Source organism: Peromyscus eremicus, chromosome 1, assembly GCF_949786415.1.
Source record: "Peromyscus eremicus chromosome 1, PerEre_H2_v1, whole genome shotgun sequence".
NCBI classification, from domain to species: domain Eukaryota; kingdom Metazoa; phylum Chordata; class Mammalia; order Rodentia; family Cricetidae; genus Peromyscus; species Peromyscus eremicus.
Window position 1 is genome coordinate 181,516,658 of NC_081416.1, and position 26,695 is coordinate 181,543,352.

A 26,695-nucleotide genomic window follows, 5' to 3' on the forward strand; every position below is an offset into this window, starting at 1 on the left:
AGATATGAAACTTTAGACTCACAAATATAGAATAGACAAAATATTTTCTTTAATTTTGCCAAATACAAATAGACTAGATATTGTAACAGTAATTCTTGCTAGATAACTATTTTATTATATATAATTTTACTATATTAAAGTTAAAACCTTTCTTTTTGATTAGACAGAAATGGGGAAATGCTGTGGGATAATGATCTTGAACACTGGTTTAATAAAACACTGATTGGCCAGGCAGGAAGTATAGGTGAGGCAAGCAGCCTAGGAGAATGCTGAGAAGAGGAAAGGAGTCAGCAGTCCCCATCCAGACACAGAGGAAACAAGATGAGAAGGCAGAACTGAGAAAAGTTACCGAGCCACATGGCTAAATATAGATAAGAATTATGGGTTAATTTAAGTGTAAGAGTTAGTCAGTAATAAGCCTGAGCTAATGGCCAAGCAATTATAAATAACATAAACCTCTGTGTGTTTGAGTCTGAGCAGCTGCAGAACCAGGCAAGACACATGAAAACTTTCAAATACAATCTCATATGTATGTATCAGTTTCAGTTTAAAAGTCACATTGAACCCATCCCTAGGAGAAGAGCTGTCAGTAGCCCATGCAGATATTATCTCCATCACTAGTTCTACTGATTGATCATGAAAATTCCAAACTCAAGCTTTGCTTTCCCCTTCAATTCATATCATTTCACTTTATATTTCTATAACTTGACAGTTGACACTGTATCATTAAAAAAGAATATAATTAAATTAGCTGATAATTTATGGAAGATGTTAAGGCCAGTATCAGGCAACCCTACCTGCTCATCATTTGATGAGGATGCTATTTGCTATGTGAAAGAATGACAGAGGACCAAAAAAGGAGATAACCTGGTACAGAAAGGAAAGATGGCATTGTGATCATTGAATTGTATGCTAATATAATCCAGTAAGAATTCATCAGGGTCCCTGGGAGATATAGAGTAACTTAGGAGACTGATAACCACATGTATATGAATTTATTGATTTAGGTGTGACCTTACAGATCTCTTCAGGACAGATAGTCTTATAATACACAATGTGGTATGTGGTGATGTATAATAAAGGAAAATATCACATGAGACTGAGGAAAAGCAAAATATATACAGAGGTGAGAATGTAAACCTCATTGGTGACACTAGATGTTACCTTACATCATGGACTTAAAATAGAGGAATGGAAAAATCTTCAAAAGTGCACAACAAAGTACAGGGTAAGAGTCTTAATGTGGTGGTAGAAGAGCCCAATATTTAGGTCTTTTCATGCAACCAAAACACATTATCTTGCCGGATAGTTTATCACAAGTAATTCACAAAATTAAGCACTGAATTTTCTCTTAAAAAGCACCTGAGATCCTCAAATTTATTTCCAAGACTCGATCACCAGACTAGGCATACTATGGTCTCTCCTCTATACTTCTAGGATGAATTCTGGGTCCTTCTCTGGCTGCGGCAAGCCTCAAACAGCAAAATCCCAAGAGCTGTGAGGATCAAGGCAGACATGCCCATCCGGATGAGGTTCTCCACTGTGTGATCCTGGGGCTGTGAGACTGCAGATTGTGAACAAACAAGTCAGGACAAACCAAAGCCACCATAAAATAACTGAATTTCCACTCTGAACAGCTCCCTCCTCATTATTCAACTTGATCTTCTCTATCCATACCCAAACCAGAACTTTTCTTACTCACTTATCATGGCTTCTATTGAGAGCCGCTGGTAGCAAAAGCCCATGGGAGTATACAGCAGTGACAGCTAGAGTTCAGAAGGTCAACCTATCAGAACTAAGGGTTCTGTTAGAGGAAACCCTCATGCAAGGCGTTATGGAATTATCGCCTTTTGAATGAACTGGCTGTCTCTTGTTGCAAACTTCTTGTGCAGTCACGACTATGATTCTCCCCATTTACCATGCATCTCCATGTTAGTGTACATGTAATCTCATGACTGCATCTCAATCTTGGGTACAACTTTCCCTATACATTGGGGTAATTGGACAACTGTCCCCAGCTGTGTTTATTTTTCATTAACATTTATCTGGCAAGGGCAGATAATATTTTGTCTCTGGACAAAAGTATTTCAGCAAAGATACCTTTTTCCAAGGACAAAACTGCACATAGATAAACATTAGCTCATCTCACTCACAGATAGAGAAAAGAACCACTAACAATTAAATCCTCAACCCCTTACCTTCACCCCAGGTTATTTACATAAGACCCTAACTTAAGAGATTTACTGCTCACATTCCTGGGATGATATTTTAGCCATTTGCTAGTTACTGAGTTAAGGTAGTTACTTCCTGCTCACCCCAGGAGATTGCCTACAAGGCCAGACAGGTGATAGGTGTCAAGCTTCCTTCTTGTGAAAATTAAGTTTTAACTCCTCCTCAGCCAGGTGCTATTCCTAGATTTTCTCCTCAGCAATTACTCTGATTGAAAGTGCTTTTACTAACCAAATACTACAAGCTCTGACGTAGGTTGCTTAGCCACCTAGCATATGTCCCTCTCCCTATCAGAAAGCAGCTATAGCTGGGACTAGCAGGAAAAGTGGCACCAAAGACAGTTTACTTTCTTGTGACTTATTGACCCCTAACATTTTACCTAGCCATTTCTAGATTATAGTTTGAGCACATAAATTCCCTAATTGTTCTTAGCCTTTAGTTAACTCTACCAAAGAACTCCCCTTTAGTCACTCCCCTTTTGGGTTGTAATTAGAAGCAGATAATTAATTGTTTTATGTGTGGGTCCTTATCACCTCTCTCTGAGACCCTGAAAACTTCAAGCCTCACATTGCTTTACCAAAGAATTACTGTGTGGGTATATATACTGGTTCTCTGAGAGCACTGGGAGGATTGATGGAGAAGAACAAAGATGAGGATGGAGATGGAAAGAACTAGGTAGAATGATGAAAAAACAGCAGAAGGGACTGAGAGCAGGAGGGACTGAGAGGAGGAGGGAAAGAGAGCTAAGTAAGAGAGCAGGAAAGAAACTGTACAGATAAAATTGCCATAGAAGAATAAAGTGAATGAACTAAAGAACTTAGTGTGCATAGATTCATTGAATATTCCTCAGATTAGAATCCTCAGCTGGTTGGTAGACTCTTCTGCAGACCCTGGGAGGAAACAATATAGGCTAGACCTATTATTGTTTGTGTTAGGCTTCTGTCAAGTTTTGTGGCTGGGTGGTAGTCTCAGTCATTCCTAAGAAACAAAGACATGTTGGATATGTGAAGTACTCAAAAGTACTGATTCTTTTGTGAAGTTTTATCTTCCTTTATCCTGAAAATTAACATTATTCTCATCACATAACTTCAGGAAGATCTGGAATGAATGATTTCTGTGCTGTGGCAGGCTTCCTTGTGGTCTTTGGCTTTGTATCTTCAGCCTGACTGTGCTCTGAATTCAGGACTTCTGGCCATGGCTCTTATTTGTAGCACTCCAGAGAGATCAGATGGAAAAATATGGTCTCTCAGTTCAGAATGAAGTAGCCTTCCTGTGCTCCCAGATCAATCTGAAGTATAGAGTCCTGGAAGCTAATTCCCCTGGAGATTTGTTTGCACTGATTCACCAGCTAAGAACCCAAGATCCAGCTACAAAATTTGTTCTCAGTGGTTCATGAATATCTGGTGCAAAAAATAATGATGTCAACATGCAGAAGAATGCAAATAGATCCATATCTGTCACCATGCACAAAACTCAAGTCCAAGTGAATCAAAGACCTCAACATAAATCCAGTTACACTGAACTTGATAGAAGAGAAAGCAGGAAGTAGTCTTGAACGCATTGGCACAGGAGACCACTCCCTAAATATAACACCAGTAGCACAGACACTGAAACAATTAATAAATGGGACCTCCTGAAACTGAGAAGCTTTTGTAGAGCAAAGGACATAGTCAATAAGACCAAACAACAGCCTACAGAATGGGAAAAGATCTTTACCAACCCCACATCTGACAGACGGCTGATATCCAAAATACATAAAGAACTCAAAAAGCTAGACATCAAAATACTGAACAATCCAATTAAAAAATGGGCTACAGAACTTAACAGAAAATTTTCAACAGAAGAATCTCAAATGGCTAAAAGGCATTTAAGGAATTGCTCAACATCCTTAGACATCAGGAAAATGCAAATCAAAACAACTCTGAGATACCATCTTACATCTGTCAGAATGGCTAAGATCAAACACTCCTCCACTGTTGGTGAGAATGCAAACTTGTACAGCCACTCTGGAAATCAGTATGATAGTTTCTCAGAAAATTGTGAATAAGTCTTTCTCAAGACCCAGTTATACCACTCTTGGGCATATACCCAAATAATGCTCAATGTTACCACAAGGACACATGCTCAACTATGTTCATATCAGCATTATTCATAATAAAAAGAACCTGGAAACAACCTAGATGCCCCTCAACTGAAGAATGGATAAAGAAAATATGGCACATATACACAATGGAGTACTACTTAGCGGTAAAAAAAACAATGACATCATGAAATTGGCAGGCAAATGGATGGAACCAGAAAATATCATCTTGAGTGAGGTAACCAGACTCAGAAGGATAAACATAGTAATCACTCATTCATAAGTGGATACTAAATGTGAGGGAAGGGATGGCCAGACTGCAACCCACAACTCCAGAGAGGCTAGCTAATAGGGAAAGACCTTAGGAGGGTCTTTCACATGGATAACCCTGTGAAGGAGAAGTAGATGAGATCTACATGAGTGTACTGGGTGTGTAGGGGTGACAGAGGGTGAGGAGTAGGGGATGAGAACATAGGGAAATGGGAGGGTCAAGCTGGAACAGGGACAGAGTGGAAGGGCAGGGAGGAAGATACCATGATAGATGAGGACACCATGGGAATAGGAAGAGTCAGGGTGCTGGGGAGGCTCTCAGGAATCCATAAGGATGACCCCACCTTGGTCTGCTGGCAGTGGTCCAGAGGGTGCCTGGACTGGTCTACTCTGGTGACCAGCCTAGCAAATAACCTATCTGTCATCATAGAGCCTTTTTCCAGTGACTGATGGAGGCAGATACAGAGATCCATGGCCAGGCACCAGGCTGAGCTCTGGAAATCCAACTGATAAGAGAGAAGAGAGATACTGCAGGAGAGGGATATGGAGATCATGATGGGAGGACATGTGACTGGCCACACTAGTAAAAGCCGAGGAACTGTGGACTAGTTGCTGTGGAGCCCCCATGGGACTGGACTAGGTCTTCTGGATACAGAAGATGGATGTTTGGCTTGAACTGTTTGGTGGGCACCAGGCAGGGGGATCAGGATCTGTCCCTGGTCTACGGGCAGGCTTCTGGAATCCAGTGCCTGTGGTGTGACACCTTGCACAGCCTTGTTGCAGTGGGAAGGGCCTTGGACCTGCCTAGGCTCAGTGTGCTGAGCTCTGCTGACTCCCTATAGGAGACCTCTATATGGGGGATATGGGGATACAGTGTGGCTTGGGAAAGAGGGTGGGGGGAGGAGGGTGGACGGGGGATCTGTGGATAGTATGTGGAGTGAGTAGAAAATTTCTTAATAAAGAAAAATTTAAAAAAAATAACGATAGTCTGGGGTTCTCTCTCTGAATTCACCCCACCTAGCTCCCATAATGCTTCTGTTTAAATCTTTCTCTAATTATTAAACTGTTAGTAACACAGCAATACAATCACAAAAACATAAAAATATGCTCACAATGTACATGGAAGCAGATATGTTCTAATAAAGAGTTAACCTAAGACTGGCCCCACCTATACTGATTGGAAGAAGAGATGGGTGTCTGAACTCTGGCCTGGACAGTCACACTTGATAGGCTCTAGGCCCCCAGGAGAAAATCCCATGCCCCTTCCCCACCCATCGAAGCACAACCTAGTAATCAGCAGCACCCAGTGGTTCTACAACAGCAAGGGTTGAGCAACCCAGTGCAGATGAAGCAAAAGAAAATGACCTTAAAAATAACATTATGAATATGATACAGGCCCTTAAAGAGGAAGTAAAAACTTCCCTAAAGAAATGGAGAAAAAGACAAACAAAAAACTGGCAAACAATGAATAAATCCGTTAATGAAAGCCAAGAAAAAATAATCATATATGTGTAGAAAACAGTTCAAGACTTGAAAACTGAGATAGAAGCAATAAAGAAAACACAAACCAAGGGAATTCAGGAAGTGAAAATCTGGGTAAATGAACAGAAACTACAGATGCAAGCAAAACAAACAGAATAAAAGAGATGGAAAGAAGAATCTCATGTTGAAGACACAATGGAAGAAATAGATTTATCAGGCAAACAAAATGTTAAATCACATAAATTCTTAACAAAAGTCATCCAGAAAATCTGGGACAATATGAGAAGACCAAACCTAAGAATAATAGGGATAGAAGGAGAAGAATTCCAGCTTAAAGGCACAGAAATTATATTCAACAAAATCATAGAAGAAATATTTCCCTAAAGAAGGAAATGCCTATGAAGGTACAAGTGACTTACAGAACACCAAATAGACTATACTAAAAAAAGTCCCCTCACCATATAATAATTAAAACACTAAATATAAAGAATAAAGAAATAATATGAAAAGCCGCAAAGGAAAAAGCCCACATATAAACACAGACCTATCAGAATTATATACAATTTCTCAATGGAAACTAGGAAAGCCAGAAGGTACTGGACAGATGTTTCACAGACACTAAGGGACTATGGATGCCAGCCCAGACTACTACACCCAGCAAATCTTTCAATTACTATTGACTGAGAAAACAAGATATTCCATGACCAAACCAGATTTAAACAATACGTATCCACAAATCCAGCCCTATGGGAAATACTAGAAGGAAAACTCCAGCCCAAGAAATTTAGCTGCACCCACAAAAACACAGGCAATATATAGCCTCAGACAAGCAAATCCCAAAGAAGAGAAACATAAACACACTGCTGGCACCACCAACAAAACCAAAAATAACAGGAATTAACAATCACTGGTCATTAGTATCTCTTAATATCAGTGGACTCAATTTGCCTATAAAAAGTCATACGCTAACAGAATGGGTAGAAAAACAGGATCCATCATTCTGCTGCATACAAGAAACATACCTCGAGCTCAAAGATAGACATCACCACAGAATAAATTGTTGAGAAAAGATTTTTCCAATCAAATAGACCCAAGAAACAAGCTGGTGTAGCTATCCTAATATCTAAAAGAAGACGTCTAAGTAAAATTAATCAAAAGAAATGGAGAAAGAGATGTAATATTCATCACAGAAAAAAATCCATCAAGATGAAATCTCAATTCTGAACATTTATGCCCCAAATAAAAAGGCACCAACATTTGTAAAAGAAACATTACTGAAGCTTAAATCACACATTAAACTCCACATACTAATAGTGGGAGACTTCAACACCTCAGTCTCACCAATGGAGAGGTCTGCCAGAAATAATTTTAACGGAGAAATATGGGAACTAACAGATGTTATGACTCAAATGGACCTAACAGACATCTATAGAACATTTCACACAAACATAAAAAAAATATATCTTCTCAGCAGTTCATGGAACCTTCTCTAAAATCAAAAACATACTCGGTAACAAAGCAAACCTCAACAGATAGAAGTAAAAATGAAATAACCCCCTATACCTTATTGGATCACCATAGCCTATAGTTATATTTCAACAACAATAAAAATTACAGAAAGCCTACAAACTCATAGAAACTGAACAATGCTCAACTGCACCACATCTGGGTCAAGGAAGAAATAAAGGAAGAAATTAAAGACTTCCTACAATTCAATGAAAATGAATCCACAACATACCCAAACTTATGGGACACTATAAAAGCAGTGCTAAGAGGAAAGTTTATAACACTAAGTGCCCACATAAAAAAGATGGACAAATCTCACACTAGTTACTTGTGAACATACCTGAAAGCTCTAGGACAAAAAAAAAGCAAACTCACTCAGGAGGAGTACATGACATGAAATAATCAAATTAAGGGCTGAAATCAATAAAATGGAAAGAAAGAGACTACTACAAAAAATTCAAAAAACAAAGAGTCGGTCCTTTGAGAATCAACAAGATAGATAAACCCTTATCCAAACTAACCAAAAGATAGAGAGACAATATCCACTTTAACAAAATTAGAAATGAAAAGGGAGACATAAAAACAGACACTGAGAAGATACAAAGAAACATCAGGTCATACTTCAAAAACCTGTACTCCACAAAATTAGAAAATTTAAAAGAAATTGACAATTTCCTGGATAAATAACACATACCAAAATTAAATGAAGACTAGACAAACAATTCAAATAATTCTATAACCTTTAAGGAAATAGCATTCAACAACATTCTCCCAACCAAAAATGCCCAGGACCAGATGGTTTAAGCACAGAATTCTACCTGAATTTCAAAGAAGACATAATAACAATACTCCTCAAATTGTTCCACAAAATAGAAACAGATAAAACATTGCCAGACTCATTTTATGAACCTATAGTTACCCTGATACCCAAGTCACGTGAAGGTTCAATAAAGAAAGAGAATTACAGATCAATCTCTCACATGAACACTGATATTAAATACTGGCAAACCAAATCCAAGAACACATCAAAAACAAATCATCTATCCTGATCAAGTAGGCTTCATCCCAGAGGTGCAGGGATGAATTAACAAATGAAAATCTGTCCTTTTAATCCACAATAAAGAGAAAGTAACAAACACACAAAGAAAAAGAAAAAAACACATGATCATATCATTAGATGCTGAAGAAGCCTTTGACAATATCCAACACCCCTTCATATTAAAGGTCTTGGACAGATCAGGGATACAAGGAACTTACCTAAACATTAAAAAAAAAATAAAAAGCAAGCCAACATTAAACTAAATGGAGAGAAATTCAAAGAGATTCCACTAAAATTGGGAACAATACAATGCTGTCCAATCTCTCCATATCTATTCAATATAGTACTCAACATTCTAGCTAAAGCAATAAGACAACAAAAGGAGATCAAGGGAATACAAATTAAAAAGCAAGAAGTCAGTACCCTTTCAGTAATGTGACAGAATAAAAGATTAACTAAAAAAAAAGATCAGTTCCCTCCTAGATACAAATGTTAAATTGGCTGAGAAAGAAATCAGAGAAATATTTCCCTTTACAATAACCACAAATAACATAAAATATCTAGGGGTAACTCTAACCAAACAAGTAAAAGACCTGTAAGACAAGAATTTTAAGTCTTTGAAGAAAGAAATTGAAGATATCAGAAAATGGCAAGACCTCTCATGCACTGGGAGAGGTAGGATCAACATAATAAAATGGTAACCAATCCTACATCTGACAAAGGGCTGATCTCCAAAATACATAAAAAACTCAAGAAACAATAGAGCAAAATACCAAACAATCTAATTAAAAAACAGAATTCTCAACTGAAGAATCTCAAATGGCCAAAAGACATTTAAGGAATATTTCAACATCCTTAGTCATCAGGAAATGCAAATAAGAACAACTATGAGATACCATCTTATACCTGTCAGAATGGCTAAAATCAAAAACACTGATGTCATCTTATGTTGGAGAAGATGTGGAGTAAGGGGAACACTCCTCCACTGTTGGTGGGAGTGAAAACTTGTACAGCTACCTTAGAAATCAGTATGGTGGTTTGGCAGAAAATTGGTAATCAATTTACCTCAAGACGCAGTAATACTACTCCTGTGAATATACCCAAAAGATGCTCAATCATACCACAAGGATATTTGCTGAACTATGCTTATAGCAACATTATACATAATAGTCAGAACCTTGAAACAACCTAGATGTTCCTTAACCAAGAAATGGATAAAGAAAATGTTGCACATTTACACAATGGAATATTACTCAGTGGTAAAATATAATGACATCATGAAATTTGCAGACAAATGGATGGAATTAGATAAAATCACTCTGTGTGAGGTAACTCAGACCCAGAAAGACAAGTACAGAATGTATTCACTCCTAAGTGGTTATTAGAGGTAAAGCAAAGTATAACCAGGCTACAATACACAACCCCAGAGAAGCTAGGTAAGAAGGAGGACCCTAAGAGGTACATGCATGGATCACTCTAAGAAGGGAAAACAGATAAGATATCCTGGGTAAACTGGGAGGGAGAGTAGTGGGGAGGGTGGAAAGATGGCAGCATGAATAATCAGGATGGCTGAATTGGGGGAGGGACAGAGAGGGAGAGTAAAGAAAGAGATATATTGGGGGACACAGTCAGTTCCTGAGAATGCCCACCCAACTTTGCCCCAGTTGCTGGCCCTCATCAGACCCTGCAATCTACACACCCTGCCCCAATTCTCATCCACTTGAGACCCCAGTCACTTCCTGAGGCTCAGAAACCAAACCACCAGCTCCCATTGGACCAGGAGGTGAGTGACTCTTCTCAAACCCAGAGAGTCCTTCCCCTAGGACCCAAGCCCTGGGACACAGTCAGTTCCCGGGAAACCCCACCCAACTCTGCCCCAGTTGCCAGCCAGCAGGGAAAACTGTGAGAAGGCTCCCCCACTAAACCCCCCATCAGAACCTGCAATCTACATGCCCTTCCCCAATACCCATCCACCTAAGCCCCAGTAACTTCCTGAAGCTCAGAAACCAAACCACCAGCTCTCATTGGACCAAGAGTAACTTCCTGATACAGGGAATCTGCCAGCCCTCATTAGACCAAGAGTGACTTTCTGAGACATAGAATCTGCCAATTCTCATTGGACCAAGACAGCCTTCCTGAGACAAAGAATCTGTCAGCTCTGACTGGACCAAGAGCCCTGAAAAGACCAAGAGTGGCTCTGTGAGCCACAGAATCAACTAGCTTGGGTTGAGCCAAGAGAAGCTCCTGGAGACACAGAATCTGCCTGCTCCAATTAGACCAAGAGCTAAGTGGAGATAGGGGCCCCTGCGACACAGACACAACAAGCACCAAGTGGACCAACAGCAACTCACTCAGACACAGGCACCACTTATACCTATTAGAGGAAGAAATGGGCAGACATCAATGCAAAAATACATACAACAACATAAAGAACAAAAGAGCATCACCAGAACCAAACCCTCCTCCAATATCATGACCTGAACATCACAATGAAGAAGAAGAAGAAGAAGAAGAAGAAGAAGAAGAAGAAGAAGAAGAAGAAGAAGAAGAAAGCAACTATAAAAACAGCTTCATGAAGATGCTAGAGGCCTTTTACAAAAATTAAAAATTCCCTTAAAGAAATGGAGGAAAAGGCAAACAAAAAAATTGGAAGAAATCAATAAATAAATAGAGGAAAAGACAAATAAAAACTGGAAGAAATCAATAAATCCCTTAAAGAAAGCCAAGAATACCATGAAAAAGCAATTAAACATGTGAGGGAAATGGTTTAAGACCTGAAAAGGGAACTAGAAACAATGAAGAAGACACAAACAGAGGGAATGCTAGAAATAGAAAATCTGAGTAAATGAACAGGTACAGAGATGCGAGCAAAACCAACAGAGTACAAGAGATGGAAGAGAGAATCTCTGGTGTAGAGGATACAATAAAGGAAATAGATTCGCCAGTCAAAGAAAATACCAAAGCCAAAAAAGTCATAACACAAAATATCCAGGAAATCTCAAACACCATGAAAAGGCCAAACCTAGGAATAATAGGGATAGAAGAAGCAGAAGAATACCAACTTAAAGGCACAGAAAATATATTCAACAACATCACTGAGGAAACCTTTCCCAACTTAAAGAAGGAAATACCTATGAAGACAAGAAGCCTATAGAACACCAAATATACTAGACCCACCCCCAAAAAAGTACCCACATAATAATTAAACAACTAAACTTACAGAATAAAGAAAGAATATGAAGAGCAGCAAAGGAAAAAGGACAAGTGACTTATAAAGGTAAAATCATCAGAATAACACCTGATTTCTCAATGGAGATTTTGAAAGGCAGAAGGACCTGGACAGATGTGATGCAGACACTAAGAGACCATGGATGTCAGCCTAGACTAATATACCCAGCAAAACTTTCAATCATCATAGATGGAGTGAACAAGACATTCCATGACAAAGCCAGATTTAAACAATATTTATCCACAAACCCAGCCCTACAGAAAGCACTAGAAGGAAAATTCTAAACTAAGGAAGTCAGATACACCCACAAAAACACAGGCAATAAATAGTCCCACAGCAGTAAATCCCCAAAAAGAGAAATATACACATTACCACCAAAAGATAACAGGAATGAACAATCACTGGTCATTAATATCCCTTAATATCAATGAAATTAATTCACCTATAAAAAGACACAGACTAACAGAATGGATACAAAAGCAGGAACTATCTTTCTGCTGCATACAAGAAACACACCTCTACTTCAAAGATAGATACTACCTCAAAGTAAAAGGCTGGGAAAAGTCTTACCAATCAAATGGTCTTAAGAAGCAAGTTGGTGTGGCTGTCCTAATATCCAACAAAATAGACTTCAAACTAAAATCAATCAAAAGAGATCAAGAAGGACATTACATACTCATCACTGGAAATATCCACCAAGATTAAGTTTCAATTCTGAACATTTATGTCCCAAACAAAAGGGCACACACATACGTAAAAGAAACATTACTAAAGCTTAAATCACAGATAAAACCTAAAACATTAATAGTTGGAAGACTTCAACACCCGACTCTCACCACTGGGTAGTTCTCCGATATCGAAACTTAACAGAAAAACAAAGGACTTAACTGATATTATGACTCAAATGGACTTAATCGGTATCTAAGAACATTCCATCCTAACAAAAAAGAATATACCTTCTTCTCAGCACCTCATGGAACCTTCTCTAAAACTGATGACATACTCGGTCAAAAGCAAATCTCAACACATACAAAAAAATTGAAAAACCTCCTGCGTTCTATCAGACCACCATGGTTTAAAGTTAGATTTCAACAACAACGAAAATTACAGAAAGCCTAAAATCTCATGGAAACTTAATAATGCCCAACTGAATCACGAATGGCTCAAGGAAAAAATAAGAAAGAAATTAAAGACTTACTAGAGATCAATGAGAATGAATATTCCACATACCCAAACTTATGGGGCACTATGAAAGCAGTGATAAGAGGAAAAGTCATAGCATTAAATGCCTACATAAAGAAGTTGGAGAAATTTCTCACTAGTGACTTAACAGCACACCTGAAAGCTCTAGAACAAGAAGAAGCAAACTCACCCAGGAGAAATAGACACCAGGAAATAATCAAATTGAGAGCTGAAATCAATAAAATAGAAACAAAGAGAAAAATACAAAGAAGCAATGAAACAAAGAGTTGGTTCTATGAGAAAATCAATAAGATAGACAAACTCTTATCCAGACTAACTAACCAAAAGGCAGAGAGAGCGCATCCAAATTAGCAAAATCAGAAAGAAAAAGGCAGACATAACAACAGACAATGAGGAAATCCAGAGAATCATCATGTCATACTTCAAAAATCTGTACTCCACAAAATTGGGAAATCTAAAAGAAATGGACAATTTTCTGGATAGGGCCCACATACTAATTTAAATTAAGACCAGATAAACTATTTAAATAGTCCATTAACCCCTAAGGAAATAGAAACGATCGTTAAAAGTCTCCCAACCAAAAAAAAGCCCAGGACCAGATCGTTTCAACCCAGAATTCTACCAGATCCTCACAGAAGAGTTAATACCAATACGCTTTAAATTGTTCCACACAAAAGAAACAGAAGGAACATTACCAAACTCCTTCATTGAGGCTACAGTTACTCTAATTCCCAAGCCAAACAAATATACAACAAAGAAACAGAATTACAGACCAATCTCCGTTATGAACATTGATGCAAAAATACTCAGTAAAATATTGGGAAACAGACTCCAAGAACACATCAAAACAATTATCCACCATAATCAAGTAGGTTTCATCCCAGAGATGCAAGGTTGGTTCAACATATGAAAGTCTCTCAATGTAATACACCATAAACAAACTGAAAGAAAAAAACCACATGATCATTTCATTAGCTGCTGAAAAGGCCTTTGACAAAATCCAACACCCTTTCATGGTAAAGGTCTTGAAGAGATCAGGAATACAGGAAACATACCTAAACATAAAAAAGGCAATTTACAGCAAGCCAACAACCAACATCAAATTAAATGGAGAGAAACTCAAAGTGATTCCACTAAAATCAGAAACAAGACAAGGCTTTCCGCTCTCCCCACATTTATTCAACATAGTACTTGAAGTTCTAGCTAGATAAATAAAACAACAAAAAAAGATCAAGGGGATACAAATCGGAAAGGAAGAAGTCAAACTTTCACTATTTGCAGATGATATGTTAGTATACATAAGTGACCCCAAAAATTCGACCAAGGAACTCCTGTAGCTGATAAACACCTTCAGTAATGTGCAGAATACAAGATTAATTCAAAAAAATCAGTAGCCCTCCTATATACAATTGACAAACAGGCTGAGAAAAGAAGTCAGAGAAATGTCACCCTTTACAATAGCCACAAATAATGTAAAATCCCTTGGAGTAACTGTAACTAAGCAAGTGAAGGACCTGTATGACAAGAACTTTAAGTCCCTGAAGAGAGAAATTGAAGAAGACATCAGAAAATGGAAAGGTCTCCCATGCTTATGGATAGGTAGGATTAACATAGTAAAAATGGCTATCTTACCAAAAGCAATCTACAGATTCAATGTAATCCCCATCAAAATCCCAACACAATTCTTCACAGAACTGGAAAGAACAATACTCAATTTCATATGGAAAAACAAAAAACCCAGGATAGCTAAAAGAATCCTGTACAATAAAACAACATCTGGAGGCATCAGAATCCCTGACTTCAAGCAACAGTATAGAGTTACGATAATGACAGCTTGATACTGGCATAAAAACTGACATATGGACCAATGGAATCGAATTGAAGACCCTGACATTAATCCACACAGGTAGGACACCTAATTTTTGACAAAGAAATCAAAAGTGTACAATGGAAAAAAGAAAGCATCTTCAACATATGGCGCTGGTATAACTGGATGTCAGCATGTAGAAGATTGCAAATCGATCCATATCTGTCACCATGCACAAAACTCAAGTCCAAGTGGATCAAAGACCTCAACATAAATCCAGTTACTTGGAACCTGATAGAAGAGAAAGTAGTCTGGAATGCACTGGCACCAGAAATCATTTACTAAATCTAACACCAGTAGCACAGACACTGAGAGCAACAATTAAGAAATCGGACCTCCTGAAACTGAGAAGCTTTCGTAGGGAAAAGGACACTGTCAATAAGACAAAATGACAGCCTACATAATGGAAAAAGATCTTCACCAACCACATATCTAACAGAGGGCTGATATCCAGAATATATAAAAATACTCAAGAAACTAGACATCAAAATACTTAACATACAAATTAAAAATGGACTATAGAGTTAAAACAGTGAATTCTAAACAGAAGAAGCTCATATGGCTGAAATACATTTAAGGAATTGCTCAACATCCTTAATCATCAGGGAAATGAAAATCAAAATGACTCTGAGACACCATCTTACACCTGTCAGAATGGCTAACATCAAAATCACTGGAGACAGCTTATGTGAAGAGGATGTGGAGCAAGGGGAATATTCCTCCACTGTTGGTGGGAATGCAAACTGGTACACCTACTGTGGAGATCAGTATGGTGGTTTCTCAGAAAATTGGGAATCAATCTTCCTCAAAACCCAGCTACACCACTCTTGGGCATATACCCAAGGAATGCTCAATCATACCACAAAAACACATGCTCAACTATGTTCATAGCAGCAGCATTATTTATAATAGCCAGTACCTGGAAACAACCTAGATGTCACTCAGCTCAAGAATGGATAAAGAAAATATAGTACATATACACAATGGAATACTACTCAGCAGAGAAAAACAATGACATCATGAGGTTCACAGGCAAATGGATGGAACTAGAAAATATCGTCCTGAGCGAGGTAACCCAGACTCAGAAAGACAAACATGGTATGTACTCACTCATAAGTGGATGCTAGATGTAAAGCAAAGGATAGCCAGACTGCAACCCACAGCTCCTGGGAGGTTAGTTAGTAAGGAGGTCTGTAGGAATAACACAGTCACTGCCCAGTGACAGAAATGGATGTGATCTACATGAGCAGACTAGGGGTGGGGGTGAGGGTAATGAAGGGCAAGAGTCAGAGGAAAGAGAGCTTAGGTTCTAGCTAGATCAGGAACAGAGTGGAAGATCAAGGAAAGCAATACCATGACAAATGAAGGCACCATGCACATAGAAAGAAACTGAGTGCTAGGGATGTTCCCCAGGAATCCACAATTATGATTCCACAATAGACTACTGGCAATGGTCAAGAGTTCCACTCCCTCCACTCATTCAGTTCCCCACACAGACACATCTACTCTGCTTCAGATTCACTCCCCTTGCCCCAGAAAAGAGCAGGCCACTGAAGGGCATCAATTGAACATGGCACAATACGATACTATGTCCCTGAGCTGACCTACTCTGGGAATCAGAAGGCTGAATACCCTAACTGACATCATAGAACCCTCATCCAGTGACTGATGGAAGCAGATGCAGAGATCCATGACTGGGTCCCAGGCAGAGCTCCAGGAGTCCAATCGATAAGAGAGAGGAGGGATTATATGAGGAAGAGAAATCAAGACCATGATAGGAAAAACTACAGAGACAACTAGCCAAACTAGTGGCAACACATGAACTGTGGACCAATAGTGAGGAGCCCCCAGGGTACTGGACTAGGCCTTCTGGATAAGTGAGACAGTTGTTAAGCTTAAACTGTTTCGGGGGCCCCCAGGAAGTGGGACTGGGACCTGTCTTTAGTGCCTGAGCCAGCTCTTTGGAACCTAACGCCTATGGTGAGACGCTTTTTCACATCCTTGGCATAGGGAGGAGGGGCTTAGACCTGCTCAGCTGAATGAGCCAGGCTCTGCTGACTCCCCATGGGAGATATTGCTTTGGAGGAGGTGGGAATGGGGGTGGGTTGGGGGGAAGGCTGGGGAGTATGAGGAGGGAGGACAGGGGAATCTGTGACTGATGTGTAATATGAATGGAAAATTTCTTAATTTAAATAATAAATAAATAAATAAATAAATAAATAAATAAATAAGTAGGAGATATATTAATAGCTGGAGGCCCTTAGCACCTTCAGGACTAGAAGGGACCCTTATAACACATTGCATATATGTTAAAAATCTTTCAAGAGTTGAAAAAGTCTATACAATACAGGATATTACACATGTTTCAGGTAACATTTTGTGTTCAGATTTTGCAGAAGTGTTTCTAAGCTGATCTGTCCCAGTCTGGACTTTCAGTGAAGCTGGTGCCCTGAGCCCTTGCTTAGATAGCCCACAGTGGGACCCACTTTCCACTGTGACTTAGGCTTCCCACACCCTATTCACCTCCCTTCCTGTCTTTTTTCTGGTGCCTGAGTCTGAGAAGAAGGGAGAGGGTGAGGAGGAAGAGCAGTAGGAAATCGGCCACAGAAACCCTTATCACAGCATTTTGATATCTTTCCAGTGCTATGAGACAAAGGACATCATGAATGAGGAACTGTGAATGAGAATCTACTGTGTGAGAATGAAGAAGCAATCATAGTCTTGATGGAGCTGCACTAGGTCCCCTGCATATATATTATGGTTGTTGGTTTGGTGTTTTGTGGCAACTTCTGACAGTAGTGATGAAGGTGTATCTGACACTTTTGCCTGCCTTTAGGATGCTCTTCTTTCTGTTGGGTGACCTCACCTAACGTTGATGTGACTGTCTATGCCTGATGTTACGGTATCATATTGTGCCATGTTCAATTGATGCCCCTCAGTGGCCTGCTCTTTTCTGGGCAGAGGTAGTGAATCTTAAGCAGAGTGGATGTGTGGGGGACTTGAATGAGTGGAGGGAGGAGAAGCTGCAATTGGGATGCATTTTAAGAGAGAACAATAAGTTAATTAGATAGATAGATAGATAGATAGATAGATAGATAGATAGATAGATAGATGATAGATAGGGGAAGGAAGGAAGAAAGAAAGAAAGAAAGAAAGAAAGAAAGAAAGAAAGAAAGAAAGAAAGAAAGAAAGAAAGAAAGAAAGACAGTAGATAGGTAGATAGATAGATAGGTAGATAGATAGATAGATAGATAGATGGATAGATAGATAGATAGATAGATAGATAGATAGATAGATAGATAGATAGATAGATAGATGATAGAAAACCTATTGTATGAGTACCCCATGTTGGGTCTTTGTATTTGCTGTATCTCATTCTCATAGCCATGCAACAGAGGACCATCTCTGGATACTTTCAGTCAGTTTTCCTGCCCCAGATCAACCTGAAGGATGGTTCATAGCTGAGGATTGAGTCCAGGATATCTGTCCTCCCACTTTGTTCCCTACACCGGAGCTAAACCTCATGAACTGGAAAGAAAGACCTCAATGTCCTGTCCTAGCCCTGTACCACACCTCAACACAATGTCTTCAACACAGTGGTAGATGGGGCAGAACCATTGTGGAACAGGGTTCTAGAATCTTTCTCTATAAGTATGTGAAACAGATGAGATCATAATTAAAAGGAACTTAATGTCTTTGCCAGGACTTCTCCGTTTACATGTGTAGAAATTAAGAACCTCACAAGACAGAGGGTAGTACTTGTCAACCTCTCCAGACAAGAATGTACCAACCACATAACTAGCTTTATTCCTGCTGGACCCACACTGCAGTAGAGTTCCTGCTTAGAACTCTGCTGTCAGACACAACAGGGATGAAGAGCTGTTTTTCATGGCCTGACTCACTTGAATGGTGAAAATCAGGGCAATTGACACCTGCTCCTCTTTCATGTACTTTAGCCTAGGACAGATCAACAGTACCACTCTTCATCAGAATGCCTCATTGCAACCTAGCTTCTGAGCCTCTGGGTTTCTGGAGACCATGTTGGGGTCTCTGCTTCACATTCAGTAGCTTAGTCATCAGACAAGCTGATAAAGGAATGAAGACTCATAGGGACAGAGCATCTGCACATACTCAGGGTGAAGCAACTTTTCTAGATAAAAAAAAAATCTAAAACCTCTATAGAAATGGATTTTTGGACCCTAGGAGACTGTGGGAAATTTGTTGGGGGAATGATGTGTGGAAGCCTACACTAACCATCTCATATCTTCTCAGTCTTATGTCTACACAGCAGCCTCTTCAGAACCTCCCAGCTTCCTACCTGGAATCTCCTAGGTTCCCAAGAAGAGAGTGAGATGGTCATTGAGAAATCTCAGTTCACTTCTAAATCTCTGCATAGGAGACCCTCTTTTCATAACCATCCCTTGGATAAACTTACTCCTATCCCAGCCACAAGCTTCCTAGTTCAATTATCCTGGGTAACCCTTGTAGCCCACAAAAGTCAGGATAACCTCACCTGAGAGTGTGACCTCAATGGGGACACTGGGATATGATAACAGGTAAGGGGATAAGCTCTTAGAAACAAAGCATGTATAAGAACCCCCAAAGACTGGGGTCATAGCACTCATGGAGAATTCTGCCTTATATTGTAGATCTTGAGACATTGATCTTTGTGGCAGGTAGGGATGGGCTACACCTTCCTTGAACAGAAAGAATGTGTCCACTGGGACTGATGATTGACACAGTAGAGTCACATTCTCTCCTGAGGACACAGTAGTCCCTGGATGCACTAAGAGAATGGGTGTAACAGGGAGGTATCCTAAAGATAAAAAAAATAAGTGACTGAAGGGCTACAGTCATTGCTCTAAGCCCCCCTCTTTCAGAACCTAGTCTCTATATTGTAAAAGACAGTCCCTTCTCGACTCTCTTGCTCCTATGCCTGTTCATCCCTGACATGTTCATCATCATCTTGATGATGAATTCCAGGTCTCCACCCAACTTAGTTTGTGCCAAGATGGGTCCATACTAAATGCACTACATTGCTCATCTGTAATCAGGATGTCCAGAGGGTCACTGGGGGCTGACCACTCAGAGGAGAAACTGCTTGCACCAGACCATCTATACTGACCGCCAATGGAGAAATTCACAGAGCTTAAGGTGAAGCTGGCATGAAAATGTCCAGCCTGGGGCTGATGAACATAAACTTGAATGAGGTCACTTCTCCCCTCTTTGAACAGAGCAAATCTGTCATAACTTATCTCAGATGAACACTTGAGTGTCAGGTTCTATCCAGGGGCCAGGACAGGGACTTTTGGGGTCAGCAAAGTGGGCTTCTTTGACAGCCCTGGAAGGAAGAGAGTCAGGAAGTCATCCACCTGGCTCTTGTTACATTCCACATGCCATCATGCTTTGAAAGTGTCATGGCCTTTTCTACTCTGGGCCTTAGGAATCAAGAGTTACCTTCATCCATCATGACCTCAATCCCAACTTGAGGCAGCAGTACTAATGACAAAGAGTGTCTGGTGTCACCCACTTGTGGGAATGTGGACTTTCTTACCTGAGACATGTATCTCCAGAGGGTCACTGGCCTCTGACCACACATTTGAGATATTTATATAGTTTCCATAACATCGGAAGGGCCCATGTGTGCTGGATGTCACAAGGATCAGAGGAAACAGAGCCTGGGACTGTCCAGTGTGTAATAACTGTGCCTTTTGGGACCTGGAGAACTTCAGATCAGCACCAGTCAAAATGAACCCATCATATCCTTTCGATGAGATACACTGAAGGGTCACATTCCCACCTGAGGTCACCACAGGGCTGGGCACAGCTGACAGAGTAGGTTTGCCATGGTAAACACCTAGGAGAGGAGCAGGCAGTCTGTCAAGTAAAACACAGCCAACACTGACTCCAGCATATGGGCTATGGAAGCACACCTATGGAAGATTATTTCCTGTGGACAGAGGCAAAGATTGTGACACTTAGTGTCCTCTCACCTGTCACCACCAGCTCCAGGGAGTCACTGCGCTCTGTCCACCCTGCAGATTCATAAGAGTAACAGCGATATTGCCCTGCATGATGCTTTTCCACGGATGCTATGGAGAACATGACCTTTTTACCAGGATCTTTTGGAATTTGACTGAACCAGGGTGCTGGGCTTCCTTCTTTATACAGGAAATATATTTGGGTTTCCTTGGTCCCCTCACACCAGATGGTCACAGGATTCCCTGTGCTGATGACAGAGCCTGGTTCAGCCCAGAGGGTGGGTTTCTTGAGGTTTCCTATAAGAAAGTGGGTGGGAAAGAGGTGGGACTTTGAGCAGTTTCACAGTAAAAGTCAAACATGCTGCTGATCTTGAAATGTACTCCTAAATATCAAAAGGACCAGTAATGTCATGGGAAGACTCAATCTCATGAGCCTCCCAAGATCTCATCTCACTATGTTCTCCCCTCACTTTCTGTACACTGACTCCCACAGTCTGTAGCACAAATCTTAAAAGGTCTTATTAATAAAAACAAACTTGGTGCCAGTTATTGGGGTGAATGCTAGAAGATCAGAGAAACAGAAGAAGCCACAGCCACCTCACCTTGCCAATTCCTCAGCTGATCCTGTTTTTTCAGACTGGAAGCCTCTGAGTCCTCATCTAGAATAAATCTCAGCTGAACTGTTGCTCAAAAGCCTAAAAGCTTAACCACGCTCTAGTTCCTCATCCTCATGCCTTAAATACCTTTCTGCTTCCTTCCATCACTTCCTGGGATTAAAAGCTCTTGTTACCATGCCTGGCTGTTTTCAGTGTGGCCTTGAACTCACAAAGATCCAGGCAGATATCTACCCCTGGAATGCTAAGATTAAAGGTGTGCGTGCCAGAATTTTCTGGCCTATATATCTAGTGGCTGTTCTGTTCTCTGACCCCAAATAAGTTTATTAGAGTGCACAATATTTTGGGGAACACAATATCACCACATTTCCCCTTTTTGTCTAAAATTTAAAACAGCTTATAACTAATACAAGAAAAACTATATCCAATAAGTATATACAATATACACAGTCAAGAATTACATTCACAATGTCTAGTCCATTAACATTTGACAGATTCAGATGAAAAAACTCTGTTAATATATAACAATGTCCAGTCCTTTAACATTTGACAAATTTAGACAAAAAAATTTCATTGCTTATCGTGTTTAAAACAAGTAGTTCCTTTTTAAAAGTAGATTCAATAATCTCCCTTTTTATTTTATCATATCCAACAGTCTGCATGCTGTGTCAATTATCTCAGGATCCCTGGATTCTCAGACATATCACACATTGTGGTCTCGACAGGAAACCTGTGTGAGCTGCAATGTGATACCACAGAGAGTCTGAGGCTTCCTCACCTGAGACCAGGAGCTCCAGGGGGTTACTCCCTTCTGACCACACCTGAGAATTATTTGTGTAATAGGCATAGCATCTGAACCTCCACCTCTGCCTAGAGGTCACTGGACCCACTGGAAACTCAGCCAGGAACATCCCAGTGTGTGTGTATCTTGAGCTGTGAGGGATGGAGAAATTCTGACCATTCTTTGTTAAAATGAACCAGTCATATCTCTGACTTGAGGTACAAGAGAGGGTCACAGACACTCTTAAGTTTACAACAGGATTATGCATGGTTGACAGGATGGGTTTGTTGTAGACTCCTAGAAGAAACACACATGGAAAATTAAAGGGGATCACAAAGCCTGAATTGCCCCCACCCCATGGCTGTCCTTTGATGGGAGGTACTGTTATTGCAGTCTTTGCTTGAGAGTGACATTTGGGGTTAAGATTTCTGCTATCTTCTCACCTGTCACCACCAGCTCTAAGGTGTCACTGCGCTCTGACCATCCAGCAGAGGTGTAGGTGTAACAGTGATAAATCCCGGCCTGCAATTGTGTCACAGATGGAATGGTGAGTTTTGCCTTATTGTTGTGGGCTATTTGGGCCTCTTGGTCCCAGGGTTCTGGGCTTCCCTCTTTATATATCACATAGATGAGGGTTTCTTGGGTCGCCTGACACCAGATGGTAACAGGACTCCTTGAGGTAATCACAGAGCCAGGATTAGCCCATATGAGGGGTTTGTGAAGGGTCCCTGCAAAGAAGTAGAAAAAAAGGAGGAGCATCTGTTAGGAGAATATCACAGAGAAGGTCAGCTTTGCAGGGACATGTAATCTGATCTGCAATAGCAAAAGGATACATAAAGATCACACTTTTCTATGGCTCTTAGGTTCTACTGTTACTATCAGCCCTGGTTTCCACACCTCAAGTCTAGCTGTATCACACGTTTTATGACATTGGGTGCAGTAGTCTTGGCTCCCATTCACCCACCACATACCAGTTCCTTTCCTGGGATCCTGTGTCAGTTGCAATGTCCATGAAAAGCCTAGGGCTCCTTACCTGAGACCAGAAGCTCTAAGACACTACTGGAAACTGACCACAGCTGGGGGCTGCTCAAGTAATACCCAAAGCAGGTGAACCTCCACCTCTGGTTGGGGGTCACAGGACCCACTGTGAACACGGCTCCAAATAACTCAGGGTGTATTTTCTGTGAGGGCAAACCCTGGGAGAACTTCTCATCTTCCTTCATCAGAATGAACCTGTTATATGGATGTTGTGACACACATTGAAGGGTCACATTTCCTCCAGAGGACACCACTGGGCTGGGAAGGGCTGACAGGGTCACACTGCTCTGGTGAACTCCTAAGAGAGAAGAGGGCAAGAAACATACATGAATTTGTAGTGTATTTGAACAGACCTTCAGATCAACTCAACCTAACGACAGTTCCCAAATCCACTTCCTGACAAGTGTCTGTCCACACACAAAGGCCTTTATTTATTAATTTCAATAACGTTTGCTGTATCCTCATATGCTCATATGACCCATATGAGAAGCATTTTCCCCTCTTCACATATTTAAAAAGGGGAACCTACTGTGAACATACTCCTTTCCTCAAGGCAGATGCTGGGGTTGCAGAGGGGTCCTCTCACCTGTCACCACCATCTCCAGGTAGTCACTGTGTTCTCTTTTGCCATTGGGACTTTTATATTCACACCTGTATTGGCCTCCATTGTACCATCCAACTGATGAGATAGAGAATTTGGCCAAGTTTTTGGTTTCTATTGGGGTTGTTGGTACCAAGCAATCTGGACTTCCTTCTTTGCAGAGACGGTATTCCTTGGCCTCTAAGGGCCCTTGACAGAAGAAGGTCACCTGGTCTCCAGTGGTTACCACATTTCTTGGAAGTGCTCGGAGTATAGCTTTAGAGAAGACCCTGAAAGGAAAATGACAGTTGGTTCCCCAGAATTCCCTCTCAGATATGAGCTCTCAGACACAGGACATTCTCAGGCACCCCCAGCATCAGCCCACACCTGCTGTTCTCCATCTGCTCTGTTCAGGAGTTTTCTGTGGTCCCCACAAATGATCTTCAATCTGGGACAGCTTGTGAAGACACTCACCTGCCAATGCTGGGATCCAGAGGCCCAGATGACTCAGTGCTGCAAAAGAGATACCTGTATTTGCACTGAGATATCAGAAGGTATCCACTTCCCAGCCGTCTAAGTGGCTGAGACTTCCTGAGGGCACAAGGCATGACTGTGGGGTGGATTCCCTCTCAGACAAGAATTCTCCCTCCCCATCTTGGCATCTCACCAACACAGAGCAGGGCTGTGAGTAAAGTTGTCATGGCATCTTCCAGTTGCCACAAGTTTGCAGATAGTTGGTCCCTTTGCCAAATGGAAAGAAAAAAAGTGTATGGGCTATGGAGGCTGTCTTCTTCTTCATGTCATGAAGATATAAAAGGAGCAGCCCTTGAGGAAGAGGAACTCCTCTTCTCAGACATGTGATGCTTCTTTCCCCACTGCTGTGGTGGGTTGGGCTACAGAATATGTGGCCTCTGCCTCTTTCTGGTCCTTTAGCTTTTGTGTTCGTTTCTGAGACAGAATCTCTTGAATCTCATGCAGTTTTAAGTCTTCTTCCTCTTATCCCTCAGCTTCATGTGGATTGGGATTACAAACCAAATCTGATTGTGTAACATCTAATTCTGCCTGAATTCTCCCAGTGACCTCGGACCAAGACATAACACAAAATGAACCTGGTGACATTCTGATGCAGGCCCCTCACCTAAGGGTGCTCAGAGCTGGTTGGTCTTTTTCTCTCAGAGCTTCTTCTTGGTTCTCCTTGTCTCCATCAGCCAGACCGAACTCATGGATGGTTTCCTATCCAGCCCTAGAGATCCTTTGTGAACGTTGTGAAAACCTTTCCAGGAGAAACATGAACAAAGCCTACTCATCCCAACTGTGACAGAAACAGCCAAGACTCCACACAACTCTAACTGGTGAATCAACAAGTTATATTGGGGTTCCTTAGAAGCATGTGGTCAAATGTCTTTGTTTTTGTGTTTTGATTTTGTTTGTGTTCGAGAAAGGATCTTACAATATATTTCTGACTGTCCCAAAACTCACCGTGTAGACAAGATCCACCAATCAGTTTCAGCTCCCAACTGTTGATCCCAATGTGCTCCTCTATGCTAAGCAATATTTGAAACTTTTCAGTGGTTTTATCTCTGAAAAAAAGCTTTGCCTGAAACTTTTAACTGCCTCTAGTTCTGAGAGGAGAGGAGTAGCCTCAGGACCCTCTACACTATGAAAGAATACTGCTGTGTATAGTCAGAGCTACAGAGACTTCAACAGGCCAACAGTCATGTCATGCCTGGAAAGCAGTGACTCAGACCAGGGGAAGATGAAGGATGATGCTCCGGGGAGGATATAGCAGAAGGAGCACACTGACCACCTGACCTATCAGTTCTTCTGGATAAACACAGAAGAAACTACAAGGTTGTCTTAGGTTTTCTATTGTTGTGATTAAATACTATGACCAAAAGGCAAATTGAGGAGGAATATGTTTATTTGGCTTACACTTCAGCAATGCTGTTCATCACTAAAGAAAGTCAGGACAGGAACTCAAACAGGGCAGGATCCTGAGGGCAGGAGCTAATGCAGAAGGCATGAAAGGGAACTGCTTACTGGCTTGCTTTCTCTGGTATGCTCGGCCCAGCTTCTTATTGAACCCAGAACCAGCAGCCCTGGGATGTCACCACCCACCATGGTGTCCTTCCCCAGTGATCACTAATTGAGAAAATGTCTTACAGCTCTATCTCATTGAGGCATTTCCTCAGCTGAGGTTCCTTCATCTGATGACTCTAACTTTTGTCAAGTTGACACAAAAACCCAGCCAGTACACCTGACAGCTTGTAAAGTAGACACACAAACACATCATTATTAATCCACATCCTATCCTTTCTTATTCATCACCAACATCTTAAATAACTTTATAAATCTCACAATCTTTACAAATTCAGTACATAAATTTTTGATACTTAAAAAAAAAACAATCTCTTTAAATACAAAGTCCTTTAAAATTAAAAATCTCTCAAGTGTGGGCTCCAGTAAAATAACTTCAATAGGGAAGAGTCAGGACACAGTCATGATCAAATCAAGGGAAAATGAAAATTGGAACCCTCCAGTGTCTGGGATCCATTCACATTGTCCTGTAATCCTCCAAAGGGCTGGAGTCACTCCTCTGCTTTTGACCTCTGCAGTACACACAGCTCATTTTCTAGGCTCTGACTGGCTCCTCTCCACAGCTACTGTTGTTCTTGGTGATCATTCCCTTGCACTGGCATCTCCAAGCCACGGGGTTCTCTGCTGCAACTGGTCTGCACTTTCAGCAATAGCGTCTCTTAGGCTGTCCTCATGGTGACAAGCCTCCAATTCTTTGCA

The 26,695-nt window shown here is 40.8% G+C and overlaps 1 protein-coding gene across 1 annotated transcript in view; it reads right to left on the reverse strand.

The window, feature by feature from the left end:
• Nucleotides 1-1,263: 1,263 nt before the first annotated feature.
• The window catches only part of LOC131902818 (leukocyte immunoglobulin-like receptor subfamily A member 6), a 32,197-nt gene continuing 6,765 nt past the window's right edge, over nucleotides 1,264-26,695 (reverse strand). Inside the window, exons 3-9 of the mRNA XM_059253775.1 lie at nucleotides 23,906-24,189; nucleotides 23,315-23,617; nucleotides 22,725-23,009; nucleotides 22,535-22,578; nucleotides 20,899-21,214; nucleotides 20,460-20,762; nucleotides 1,264-1,564 (exon numbers count right to left, since the gene is read on the reverse strand). Of these exons, the coding sequence (XP_059109758.1) occupies nucleotides 1,434-1,564; nucleotides 20,460-20,762; nucleotides 20,899-21,214; nucleotides 22,535-22,578; nucleotides 22,725-23,009; nucleotides 23,315-23,617; nucleotides 23,906-24,189 (1,666 nt within the window). The 3' untranslated portion in view covers nucleotides 1,264-1,433. The remainder of the gene's footprint in view (nucleotides 1,565-20,459; nucleotides 20,763-20,898; nucleotides 21,215-22,534; nucleotides 22,579-22,724; nucleotides 23,010-23,314; nucleotides 23,618-23,905; nucleotides 24,190-26,695) is intronic.